The 14,049-nt window shown below is 42.0% G+C and overlaps 1 protein-coding gene across 11 annotated transcripts in view; it reads right to left on the reverse strand.

Moving 5' to 3' along the window:
- Positions 1-3,881: 3,881 nt before the first annotated feature.
- Positions 3,882-14,049, reverse strand: part of RECQL5 (RecQ like helicase 5) — a 77,764-nt gene continuing 67,596 nt past the window's right edge. For 8 of the 11 annotated variants that reach the window (XM_084838090.1, XM_084838093.1, XM_084838091.1 and 5 more), the window contains 6 exons: positions 12,948-13,088; positions 11,970-12,607; positions 11,002-11,077; positions 8,150-8,401; positions 7,201-7,273; positions 3,882-6,604 (listed from right to left, as the gene is read on the reverse strand). In XM_084838090.1, coding sequence (XP_084694216.1) covers positions 6,504-6,604; positions 7,201-7,273; positions 8,150-8,401; positions 11,002-11,077; positions 11,970-12,607; positions 12,948-13,088 — 1,281 coding nt within the window. In that variant the 3' untranslated portion in view covers positions 3,882-6,503. Of the gene's footprint in view, positions 6,605-7,200; positions 7,274-7,467; positions 7,771-8,149; positions 8,402-11,001; positions 11,078-11,969; positions 12,608-12,947; positions 13,089-14,049 lie in introns of those variants that run through there. The other 3 variants (XM_084838094.1, XM_084838097.1, XM_084838095.1) reach the window with 2 other exon arrangements.

Consider the following 14,049-nt stretch of genomic DNA (forward strand, 5'->3'; position numbering starts at 1 on the left):
TTGGTTCCAGAGAACAGCAGTGGGGGTGGGGATGGGAGCTATGCCTCAGCCCCTTGGCAATCTTGTCACCAATGCATTTTAACATCTATATGGGATGATTGGGTGCAGTCATTAAGGGGTTTGGGGCAAGGTGTCATCAGTACATCTGAGTCAGGGGTGGCTATGCATGAGCTGGACTGGTGCCTGGCTGCAGCGGTGGGCTGGGTAAGGGCCAATGTGTCACAATTGAATCCTGGTAAGAGAGAGATTCTGTAGGCAGGTGGTTCCCGGGTCCAGGAGCTGGGTAATTTACCTGTCCCAGGTGGGATTGCACTCCCTTTACAAGGACAGGTGTGTGGTCTGGGGGTGCGCTTGGATTACTCTCTGTTACTCGAGACCCAAGCAGCCTCACTGGCAAAGAGCACTGTCAAGGTTCCACCTATGACCTGGACGCTCTGAGCAACTATTTAAGGATCTTTTGCCTCCTTAAGAATCCCACCTTCCTTCTTCTAAACTTCCCCTTCCCAGTAATGTGGGGTTTAGGCTGCAGGCATGGGGTGACTGATGCTCTAGACACAGGGTTTAACCACAACAGTTTACTGGTACATTTAAAGCTAGCAAATCACAACTAAAGGTATTTACACACTACAGCTGAATGATACAAAAAGGCATTAAAAGAAAATTTGCAAAATGCAAGTTCCTTTACCCTAGCTGTCCTAGACGCCTAGGCTGCCTCTTCCTGCTCACTCTTCAGACTCTGCTCTCACTTCAGTCTTGACTGTCTCACTCTTGCTCTGGCTGCAGCTTGGTTTGTTCTGACTCTAACTGACTCTCTCCCTCTCTTTATATACCCTTCTCCCTCAAAACTGAAAGTACCGCTTCAGACCTGAAGAAATTAAACTCAAGTGGAGAAATGAAACTGACACTAATCTAAGAGAAATGAAACTAGTCCTTTCAGGGTTACCCCCTCCCAACAGACCTCTAGGCCTGAGCTTTTTTTCCTTTGCCTCTGTAGGCCTCAAACCTTCACAAGCACCTATTACCAGCCAACACTCATATGAGAGCTCTGACCATTCCTGGACAGGGACAGCCTGCCACAGGGATCCACGCATCGGTAACCTCAGGATTGGATTATCATAATGCACTATGTGGGGCTGTCTTTGAGATTGGTTTGGAAGCTGCAACTAGTGCAGAATGCAAAGGCTTTGTTGGTCAGTGGAGCTTCCTACTACACACGTGATTCCTGTGCTGAAAGCTCTACATTGACTGCCAATTAGCTACCAAGCCATGTTCAAAGTGTTACTGCTGGTTTATAAGGCCTAAACAGCTCAGGAACAGGTTATCTGAGAGACTGCCCTCCCCTGTATAGGCCACCCCGGTGTGGACGCTACGTCCTGAAGGAGACGCTTTGCTTACTGTACTGTGGCCTGCTGATATTTGGCTGTGGTGTGGAGGAGGGTCTTTTCTGTTGTGGTGTCCACCATGTAGAATGATCTCTCCATTGAGATTAGGAGGCTTCTAGTGTGGAGTGTTTCTGCTGACAACTTAAGACACATTTTTTGCCTGGGTGTTTTTCTGACTATTAGCAGTTAGCCATACCAGATACACATGGCTATTTTAATTAATGTTCTGTTGTTTTACTGCTGTTTTATTGATTGGTTATATGGTAATTTATCATTATTTTATCTTGTGAATCACTTTGAGATTTTCTTTTAGAAAATGAAAAGTGGTATAGACATTTTCTGAAATAAATAGTAGTGAAACTGTAGTACTTAATTATTCTGACAACAGCAATATTTATGAAAAGTGAAACACAACGAAGAATACAGTAAACAATCATTCACCTGCATTTTACCTTTAACTTTAGGAGTTAAGATGCAACTACTGCAGAATGCAATCTAAAACGAAACGTATGCAAACTGGAGACTATCTAGGGACTTCTTGGTTGCATAGAGTCTTCAGCATGGACATACAAGTAGGTTATAGATGAATGCTGCTCTTCACTGGTACATAGCCTAGTCCTGCCAATTAGATCATTCGGGCTTCTTGAAATTCAAGGGATTTAAAATGTGTCCCGTCCCAGCAGGATTTTTGATGCCTTTGTAAATTCAAATGAGGTTATGTGAGCTTCTTATTCTGAAGCAGTTACTCATCTATATAATTAGTTATCTATGCAAAAGGATTACATAGCACTCTGATAAAAAAAATTAAGCCTGCCAATGAATGTTTTTTAAGCTTTGAATGGATTTTCATGCTGATCTGAAAAACGTCTGCATAATGTAACTTCCACTGATTTACAGGTAAGTTAAAATTTCAGAGAGTGTTGGTGGACAGAGAGTGTGCAATCCTATTAATTCATCTGGACCTTTCAAGGACATTCAGTAATATTAAGCTTGATATCCTTCTGGGCCATCTCACAGGGATGTAGCTCATATAGGTACTATATTGAGGTGGATCTGGTTCTTCCTTAGTGGTATGTCTCAGAAGGTGGTGTTGGAGGACTATTGCTCAACCTCTTGACCTAAGGGCTACAACAATCCATCTTATCCCATATGCATTTCAATATCTATATGAAACCACTAGGTGAAGTCATTTGGAGATTTGAACTGAGGAGTCAGCAGTTTGCTGATGATACCCAGGTATCTCAATTTCATCAGAACATAGAGGCAACGGAAACTCTGAAACATTGTTTGATGACAGCAAAGGCCCGGATGTGGGAGAACAAAATGAAACTTAATCCAAGTAAGACCTAAGTACTGATGGAGAGTGGATGATCAACTAATCAAGGATTAGGTGTATAGCCTGTATTGGATGGGAATGCACTTCCTTTTCAGACTCAAGATTCCAACTCAAGGGTGCACTTTGAGCCAGTGCTGCTCTGTTGGCCTTGAGAAAGGGTGTGAAGACACATATTTTCAATTTAGCCTTTTAACATGTTTAGTTTTAATGTTTTTATTGTTTTTAATGTTCTTTTTGTTTGTTTGTTTTAAATTGTTGTATACAACCTTGATGGCTTTTTATCAGATAAGGCAATATATAAATGTTAATAATAAATAAGTTGTTGTTGTTGTTGTTCAGTCGTTAAGTCGTGTCTGACCCTTCGTGACCCCATGGACCATAATAAATAAATACTAATTATTAATAAAACCAATAAATAATAAGTAGTCCAACATACAGCCCCAGAATATTGTCTGGGATGGGATATATAGACAGGGAGTACAACTCCATCCTATGTGATTTGCACTGGCGAGCTGTTTGTATCCAGTCTCAATTCAAGCTGCTAGTTCTTACATATAATGCCTAAATGGCTTAGAACCTAGGTACCTTAAAGGCCACCCTCTTGTATGTTTTCCTTCCTGCTCTCTCCACTCTACAGCTGAGGTATTGCTGTGTGTGACCATGTGAGATGGCCTTTTCAGTGACAGTATCTATCTCCTGGAATTCTCTTCTGAGGGAAGCTAGTCCCCTTATGCTTACTTTTCATCATTTGGTAAAAATGTTGGTCTTTGGTGCTGGGTGACTTGATTTATTGTGCTCATGCTTTCCCCTCTTCCCTTTTTATTAATTTCAACTGTTTCTGTACTATTGGTATTTGCGTTGCAGTGCTTAATTTGCTGTTTGTTTTAAAGTGTTTACTTTTTTTTAGCTCCTTTGACTTGCTTGCAAGATAAGGGAGTATAAATTCTTAAAATAAAATTAAATATAAATTCTATTTAGATGTAAGTACCTATAACCACATTTATTTTATTAATCTGAAGAGCACTTAACTCTGCATAACATTAGATTGTTAGTAATTCAGTGATACAGACTACTTTTCTGAAACCACACAAGGAGCCACTGACTTGACTTACCTTGCCCTTGCAGATAACGCCTACCCTCAAGAATAATGACAGCAGCCGCTGTAACCTTCAACATTCATTTTATTAGCAGCGTGCAATGTACCGTTTTAGTAATAAAGCCTAATTCCCAAATAGAAGCTATTTAGAAAACCCCTTCCCTAATTCCACTTTTGTCTATGAGCTCCCAATACCAGAAAGTTCAGTGGGTGTTCTAGGGATAGAGCTAAGGCACCAGTCAAAAAAATAATTGTAAAAATCACTATTGCATGTAGGGAATCTACAGCCTGGGTTGGATCCAGACTTAGTTATACTTAAAGTAAACCCACTGAAATCAACAGGACTGTAGTTAGTCATGACTGAAGTTCCATTGATTACAGTGGATGCACTGTATGGCTGAGTCTGGATTCAACCCCCTATGCCCAATTCCAGCTATATAAAAATAAAGTAGCATCTTCTCCACAGCCTGTGGGTAATTTTGCGACAATGCTGAGTGGCCAATTAGGATCACATTGGTTGTTACAATGCAGCAATATGGCTTTTAGTACTCACTTAAGAAAAGAGTTAATTGAGTAAAACTATTTAACTCTTTCAAATACACAGTTGTTTCAGAATTTGTGTCACTGCCAACTGGTAACGGAATTTGCCCATGCTAGCATAGTGAGGTGGAGAAGAAGGCGCATTTTCAAGGCAACTCCAAGCCCCTTGCCCCCAAAGCAAAAGTTACTTGGCAGCTAGTTTCACTCTTTCCTGCCGAAGTTGCCTGATACAGAAAGAAGCCACTTCAGGACAGAATCAAAAAGCCAAGGCCCCCAGGGGAAAACACAGCAGCACCAGCTCCTCTAGATATATTTAGTTATTTGCAGCAATCTCACCATTAATTGCTGCAGGGGTTTACAGGCACAGAAGTTCACCTCCATGCCAAGGACTTTGTATAACAGACTCACCTCTGGCTTGCTTATCCATGCTATTGGAAAGGTAGTCCTTTAGCACCTCAATGGGAAATACTGTAGCAGCTAATACAAGGGGCTGCTTCCCATGTTGTTTTTAAGGGGCACTTGGAGAACATCTTACATATACACTTAAAAACCTAACTCTGTATATGCAGCCACACATGTTTATGCAGGTACAAATGCTAAGGGTCCAGTGCCAGGCCATAGCTCCTGCAATACATCAAAATGTGTGCTTGCCATCACGCAACCTGTGAAGCAGCCATAGAAGAACCCACTGAAATCACATGTCAGTAATAACGTATGTAAGGGCTCAGATCATTTGGGCTTATTCCATACACACACAAAAATGCAATGCAATGCAAAGTAATAATACAGTATTACATAACAATGTATAACAACATTGCCATGGCAATTCTCCTTAAAGTTGTATTAGGCCCTGAAATTTGCAGCTGCAGTGGTTCATGCAAACAGATCAGAGAGAGGTGCGATTGCATCTTTAAATACCTTATCACCACTTAGACACAGCCATTTGGTGCACAAAAAGAGAATCTATATTGGTAACCAACGATAGAAACTTTGGAGAGGGGTGGGAGTTAGCCCATGGCCTATATTCCTGAGGTTTCACAGAAAGGTAAAACTCCTCCTAGCTGGATACGTTGAATTAGATAATGGAATTTCTAAATGAAAGGGTCTGATTATTCCTGCTCCTATAAATAAGGGCATGCCATCCAGCTATGGAGACACAGAAGAAAAACTTACCATTTTCTCCTTAAAAATAAATTCTCAGGGCTTGACTAAAATGTTACATACAAATGCATGTAACAGAAACCTGATGGGCACAAGCAGAGGATGGAGGCCAGAAAACATGCACGTGAAATCTCATGCCAGGGCAGAGTAGTTGGAGTGGCAATTTGGAGAAATAAAGCAGCAGGTAGGGGTAGGATCAAGCACCAACAACCCTCCCACATACTGCATAAAGCCAAATCACCTCCTGCTGAAGCAGCTTTTCTCTATTTTAAAGAAGAAGCTACCTGGGTGCTGCTATACTTGGTTTTCATGCTATCTTATGCCCTGAATATACTTTAATCTACACTGTATTACCAACAGTGTAGAAGATTCTGTCAGAGTGCTGTTCCTGCCAGCACCTCTCATTCTTGTTGCAGTGTGCGGGAGTTTATGTTTTTATTATAGTGCAAGAGGACACTTTTCAGAATAAAAGGAAAATGTCAACATCTTAAAACAACAAAAATCAAAAAGGGACCTGGCTAAAACAACTCTTCCAGTCTCCCAATGTCAAACTAGATAGTTTTCTCCAAAGTAACTGTAGCCAATAACAACTCACTCCCACAGCACAGAGACCTTGAGTAATGTGTGCGCATTCCTGCTGTTTAAGGCTGCTGCTGGTAAAATCCCTATTAAAAGATGGGGGGTGGGAGAATCTTGAGTAGCAGAAGGATTCCTAGCGAAATAGTCAGCTCCAGTCCCTTTGTATTTGCTAAACGAAACAAAGAGGATTGCATCACAGACACCTAACAGGGCTGTAAGAGCCCTGTCTCAAGACAGAGAACGTCTGTTGTGCAGATGAAGTCACCAAAGGCCTTTTTCTCAGGGTGTTCACTGCTGAGCCCCACCCAGTACTCCTATTATATTGTCACAAAGCATAGCTACAATGAAGCCTCTAGCGACTTGGGTCCAGCAGCCACAAGAAGCAGAGAGAATTTGTGCATTTTATGTGTCATGTTTCCAAGCTGGTTAGCTCCTGCCAGTCTGTCTCATTTTCACACTTGTCCCGGATTTTGAAAAACACCTTGATTAGTCTCTGTGCTTCTTCTTTCACTGCAAACAGAAAGAATAATACACATGGCAATGGTATCTAACTACGCTTATCGCTACAGCTAACAGTATCATCTAACCTGGTCCCAGAGCTACCAGCCGGTCTAAAAGGGGAAGGATCTGCACTAAGCCCCCTGCCCACTGTGCACACATACAAATTACTTAACTTGTTACAAATGTTAATTGTGCATATTTACACAACTGTTTTGGACACTGAAAACTTTCCAGCGGCAAATGCTGTTTGCAGAACATGGGAGTATTGGAGAAGAGAACATGGCAGTGCTGAAAAATGCAGCACAAAGGAGATACCATGCTACCCCAGCATGCCAACTAAGGAATGAGAACTATGAGGTGGGGAAGAAAGATATGCACAAACTAGTCTATGACTGATGAAAACTCTACACACAACTGTTCCAATTTCTACATCTTATAGACACCATTTTCAAACATTTTTTTTAACCACAAGTACTAGAAACCTTTAACCCCCACTCAAATAACTGAAAACCAGGGTTTTGTACCGGTCAATAGATTTTGTACTAGACAGATCTCATACCAAGTGGCAGAGGACACTCCGCCCCATCCATCAGCTGACAACTCACCTGTCTTGCGGAGAGGAGTCTTGTCTGCAGCCAACAAGTGGGAGAGGTGCCGGGCAAACCCCTTAAACAGATCCTGCCAGTTAGGGGCAAAAAAATAGAATGAGCACACTGGAATTCTATCCCTCACTGATACGCGATTGTTGTGTGTTTGTGCAACATGTAGCCAAATATGCTCCCCGGGGCACCTTAGGACTACCTCAATACCATGTGAGGAATTGGCAAATTTTAAATGAAAATGAACAAGGAATAAGTGTGTTGCTCTCCCACCAGTATGTTATTCTGATGCTGCTCATCTAGCTCTTGAAGGCCAAGTCAAAGAGGCCTTTGTGGAATATCCTGCAGCCCTCTGTCATTGTCAGAATAGTGACTTTAGGATCCAGCAGCAAGGTAAGTGCTTGCTAAAAAGGCAAATAACGGACAACAGATCAGGGCAGCTGGAGTAATGTCATTGCTTTGCATCAAATGCACGGCTGCCTATAAATGAGTTCAGAAGAACAGATCAAACAGGAGACCAGGTCAGAGCCCAAATATCTACCAATGCTTTCGCCTCCAGGACCTTCTGGAAACAGTCTGAAAGTGACAAGGGAGCAAAGGTTGGTGTATGCATCAGAATCCTAAGGTACTGCTGACAAACATGCTTATTTCCTAAGTGAATCATAGAATCATAGAATAGTAGGGTTGGAAGGGGCCTATAAGAACCATCGAGTCCAACCCCCAATGGGGATGAAATACACTAAATTATCTAAATTAAGCTCACTGGAGTGCAGCTATGGGGAACGACAGTATACTTTGTTCTTTCCAGCCATGGTCCACCCTCACCCTACAAGGAGCCCAATACACTGGCCAATATTGTGGAAATGGTCTTTCCATGCTGTCCTTGAAATCTGGTAGGTAACAGTATTTCTAGCCTCCATTTCAAAAGAAAAAAAAGATGTAGCTCATAACCCACCTTGGAAGCAAATTTGCCACTTTTGTAGAAAGGGGTCAAGTATTTTACAACAATATCGGCTGTTTCCTTAAGTGATAATGCCTTTGTAGTTGGCTGGATGGTTTTGTTAGTTCCTTCTTTATCAACCTGTGACAAGTTTGGATCGAAAGTGACTTTCTTTTTCATTAGCCCACCAGATTTCCCATCTGACTGCAATGAGATGGGAGACTCAGCCATCATCCGCAGCTTCTTTTCGGCAGGGCTCTCCAGGTCCTTGGGAGAGAACAACAGAGGAACACAGGCTCATGAAAGAAACGTCATGTAGCTAAACCTAAGCAGCCTAGAATGGCTTGGAAATTGTAAAAAAACTCAGTGATTAATTTATTTTGGGAAAACCTCACTGGTATATCCTTTATAATGGGAAAGTGTTCTGAGGTAATGAGCCCTTTCCCTAGGACAGAGCTTTGTAAAGATTAAGAAGGGTGAGAGTGGGAACTATTTATTGCAAGTATAAGGCTCAAGAAGTTGCTACACTACACTGCACTACATACACTACAGCTTTGGGCCCAAATTATATGGAGAGGAACATGAGAAAGGGTTAACAGGCAAACTGCTCTGCATCTACCCAAGTGCCTCTCTATGTGAGATACATCAATGACATCTTCATCATCTGGGCAAAGGGAAGGAGATCCTTGAGAAATTCTACTAGAATGTCAATTATTACTAGCATCGTACAGATCCCTAGAAGCTAGGAAATCTGACTACTGCCGAAACGGTTATAGAATTTGTCAGTTACTGAAATCATGGGATCTGACTTTTTCATGAGCCACCTATTGAAAAACCTGACTGTGCCATTTTAGAAATGGCTTGTATTTCTATTTCTCTTGAAAATCCTTAATATATTGGATTTAAGTCATCCTTGTACACACGATTTGATTATTCCTAAGTCTGGATCACACTATGAAGTAGTTTCACTTTCTTGTCACCACCATGCAACTATGGGTGGGGTCATATACACCTTATACTAAAGCCAACTGACTGCTATACATAACTAATGCTTTTTCCTACCATCCAAAGAACACCACAAGATCCATTGTCTCTAAAGCCTTACCATATAACTGCATTAGCTCTAGCCCTCTGGACAGAGACAAACATCAGCAGGACTTAGATCATGCATTTTATTTTTATTTATTTATTAAATTTCTTAATCGCCCATCTGGCCGGTCACCCAGCCACTCTGGGTGATGTACAACAGTACAATTTAAAACAGTAAAATTATACATTAAAACATTATTTAAAAATACCCTAACTCACCCCAAATGCCTGCCTGAATAACCAAGTTTTCAGTGCATGGCGAAAGCTCGTTAAAGAAGGGGCATGGTGGAGTTCCCTAGGGAGGAAGTTCCACAGAGTGGGGGCCACCACAGAGAAGGCCCTCTCCCTTGTCTTACCAGCCTAGCTGTCCTGGCTGATGGGACAGAGAGAAGGCCATCTGAGGCTGATCTTGTTAAGCAGCCTGTCTGGTGTTGCTGGAGGCGCTCCTTGAGATAGGCTGGACCGAAACCATATAGGGTTTTAAAGGTCAACACCAACACCTTAAATTTGGCCCGGAAAACAACTGGTAACCAGCACAACTCTTTCAGCACTGGAGTGATGTGATCATGCCGGCGGCTGCCTTTAATCATGCATTCTTAAAATTACATTCAGTGAAGAAGCAGATCAATACTACAGGACAGGTCTATCACAGTAACAGAATACCACTGGCTGTCATCTACAGTGAAAGGTTTACCGTTGCTTACAGACAGCCCCCTCCACCCAATCTGAGGCCAACAACAATGGATCAAATGGTTATACAGACCCAGGAATTAACCATCACTATGAACTCTGGTGACAACACTGACCTCTTCTCAAACAACACTGTCACGGGAACAAACAAAAGCAGCCATACCATCAAGGGCTCATTCACCTGCCCATTCATCTTTTAATGCAATATATAATCATCTGCCAACTATGTCCTTCTGCTATTTACATAGGCCAAATAGGTAAGTCTTTAGGCAAGGAAGATCAATGGAAACAAATCATATGCTAAAAATGGTAATACAGAGAATGGTAACATCATTTGTTACTGGACTTTAGATGGCTGGTAAAAACTATATTCATCTACCATGCCTTTAAGACTGCTCTTTGATTTTGGAAGGTTCCCTTTTTATTTTTATTTTATCAGTTTTGTTTTAGTTTTGCTTGAATATTTTGCATTTTATTGTGTTCATGATTTATTGTAAATCACCTTGAGCACTCATTGACCCCATCTAGATGTAATGACCCATGATGAGTTGTTTAAACTATGGGTAGTTGGGGGGATGGGGAGCGAGTGAGCGTTCTGCCTCCTGACCGCTCGTCATTTCAGCTTTGTTTCTGCTTTTGTGAACAACCCAGGAATGCCCTGTTCCTGGACTGTGGTCCATGACATGCAAACCCAGAACTCTGGGTTGTTGGGGGAGAAACAACCCAGAGTTTTAACCCAACAACAAACCATGGTTATTCTCCAACAGCAGACTAACATGGCTAGTCTCATGGAATTTGCCTCCAGTAAGTTTCTGCAAAATGTGTTCTGCAAATTGTGCATGTTTGTATGTGAGAGAGAATCATAGAATCATAGAAGAGTAGGGTTGGAAGGGGCCTACAAGGCCATCGAGTCCAACCCCCTGCTCAATGCACTAAAGAATATTTTAGTAAAACTAAAAAAGGAAAGGTTCCTCCTGTGCAAGCACCGAGTCATTGCTGTCTCCTAGAGGGATGCTGCTTGCGCTGGCATTTTCATGGCAGACTGTAGCGGGGTGGTTTGCCATTGCCTTCCAACAACCATCTCTCACCTGAGCTGACCCCGGTCTCTTTTCATTATGGTTTCCACAACTGTTCACCATTTCGTCTTCAACCAAAGGTTTCTTGCTGTTGGGGAAAGGAATAATCAGATATTTTGTACAAGGATGGCTTAAATTCATTGCGTTGGATCCAGGTTTAATCGCATGCAACTGGGCTGGTGGAAGCACACTTTCCTGCCCAGTCCTCCACATGGCAGCCCTTCTGGCCCTCTGAAAATTCTACCTAGAGGATTGGGGGACCTTGCTGAATAGGCTAGACTGTAGCGTGGGGAGAAAAAGGGAAAGTGGAGGCACCTTCTGAGATCGAAGTTCCAACTGGAGCTCCATAAAGGGACAGTGAAGGGCTCTAAAAGGTTCTCTCCAAACTGGGGGAATGGATATAAAATGGCAAATGACATTCAGTGTAAACAAGCCTAAAATGATGCACATTGGGCAAAAAATTCTAGCTTCGCATATACCCTGATGAGGTCTCAGCTGGCAATGACTAACCAGGAAAGGGAGCTTAAGGCTGTGGTGGATAGCAAAATAAAAATGTAGACCCAGTGTGTGGATGCTGTGCAAAAAGCAAATTCCACATTGGGGATAATTAAGAATGGAAAATTTTCCACAAAAAATTAAGCACTGAAAAAGCGTCTCCAAAACTTTGTTTCAGAAAACCGTTCCATGGACATTTGCAATCCCGCATTACTGACTCTGAATACCAGTTGATGGGAAACATGAGCAGGAGGGTGCTCTTTCCCTCATGTCCTGAATGTGGGCCACTGGTTGGCTACTATGGGAACAGCATGCTGGACTAGACAGACCTTTGGTCTGATCCAGCATGGCTCTTCTTATGAGCCATTGGAGCATCAAACATGACAGTCGATGAGCAGCTTACGAATACTTCTGTCTTTCTTCAACAGCCTATACACTCCCTCCTAACCTCTTACCAAAGGGAGGCAAGGAAAAATAGCTCTTACCTTGGTTTTCCAGTGGTTGGTCCTGAACATGAGGATTCTATTCCTGAGTTATGACCTCTCAAATTCAGACCTCCTTCTGTTTTCTCAGATTCCTGCTCTTCTATCTGGGATAAGCTAGCTATTTCTTCCTTGGAGAAAATTTCAGTTTCCCAAGATCCTGCTTTCTCCTCCTGCAGGAACTGAGGTAGTTCACTAACATAACTGTTTTCCTCTTCTGCAATGTCATGCTCTGAAGCCAAGGCCTTAGATCCTACTTTAGAGACAGAGAAGAATTTGACAATGTTCTGAGATTCTTTCTTAGCTGCTTCTGCCAGCAGCAGCTGCTTCTTAGTAACTTTGCCCTTCTTGGTGGGACTAACTTCAAAGGAGGCTATAGCATCGGAAGTGCTGTGCTGTCCCTTCTTCTCAGGGTCTTCACCAGCATTTTTGCAGACTTCTTTGGTCACTTTCACCTTGTTCTCAAGTGTGTGCTCAATGTTCACAGGCTCAGGGTTACAGCTATAGTCTCCCTTCCAGTTTGGGCTAATCTCTTTCACAGGATTAACTTCATCTTCTTCTTTGGCAGCCAGAACTTCTGAAGCAGACTGGAATAGCCCAGATATCTTTCGAAATCCAATGCCTACCCTCTTGGGTTTGAACTACATTAGAAAGAGATGAGAGATAGCTAAATGACTAGGACTCCTGTTTTTGCCTATCGCCTTACCCCTTTCAAAACTTGAAACCAACACTTAGTCCATCCAAACATAAGTTTGATTTAAGCTGTGTATCACTTTATATGTCATGTTTTTCCTATATGGAAAGCATTTATAGGTAGAAGCAATAAGGGAAAAGAAAAAGAACTAGTGGGTGCCCATGTAAGAAGGAATTACAGGAATAAAATCTCATAGGCACCAGGACAACGGTTGTTGTTGCAAGTTCTTTATTATAAACCATTAGAAATCAATATTTAAGGTTCAAAAAGTGTCTGCCTGTACTTACCGTATTCACTTTGGATGCTTGGAAGAACTCATCATCAGCTGTTGCAGTTGGTTCAGCTTTCAGCTTGGGACTACCCTGAACTCCCAAGGAAAGGATGGAATAGAGTTCCCCATCTTTGGAAGCTTTATTAATTTCTGTTACCTTTATGTAGAAATGTACATGTACTTTTAGACAGCATTTTTGCAACAACAGCAGTACAAATAGCAGCCCCATGTAAGTAAGTGTTCAGAAATTATATTCTTATTTTCCAAATTAATTAATAAAGATCACCGCTCCTGATTATTAGAGCACATTCTCATAAAGTCTTACTTGGATTAACTTGTGTTACTTACTTCAGCTGCTCACCTCTTACTTGCACACCTAGTTTCTTTCTTCCCTCAAAAGGGGATAGATTCCCCCCCTCCCCCAACTATTCTGTCAAAGCCACTAAGGGGAATATTTTTCCAATATTCATTCAAAAAGTTGTATCCCACTTTTAAATGCATTTCCAAAGTAGTTTGCAAATGGGAATAAAATAATTTAAAACACATAATAGCTGAACAGTATAAAATCCATAAAACAGCAGCTACAATTGTTTTAAATTGTTATATACCACCTTGATTAATGGCAGAAAGTGAAGAGGATCTAAAGAGCCTCTTGTTGAGGGTGAAAGAGGAGAGTGCAAAAGCTGGTTTGAAACTCAACATTAAAAAAACTAAGATCATGGCATGTGGCCCCATCACTTCCTGGCATATGGAAGGGGAAGAAATGGAAGCAGTGACAGATTTTATTTTCTTGGGCTCCAAGATCACCGCAGACGGTGACTGTAGCCATGAAATTAAAAGATGCTTGCTCCTTGGGAGGAAAGCTATGGCAAACCTAGACAGCATAGTAAGAAGCAGAGACATCACCTTGCCGACAAAGGTCCGTCTAATCAAAGCTATGGTTTTCCCAGTAGTAACGTATGGCCGTGAGAGCTGGACTATAAGGAAGGCTGAGCGCCGAAGAATTGATGCTTTCAAACTGTGGTGCTGGAGAAGACTCTTACGAGTCCCCTGGACTGCAAGGAGGTCAAATCAATCCATCCTAAAGAAAATCAACCCTGAGTGCTCATTGGAAGGAC

Source organism: Heloderma suspectum, chromosome 2 (genome assembly GCF_057233095.1).
Source record: "Heloderma suspectum isolate Gila_16-S chromosome 2, 16-S_ref, whole genome shotgun sequence".
Lineage (NCBI taxonomy): Eukaryota > Metazoa > Chordata > Lepidosauria > Squamata > Helodermatidae > Heloderma > Heloderma suspectum.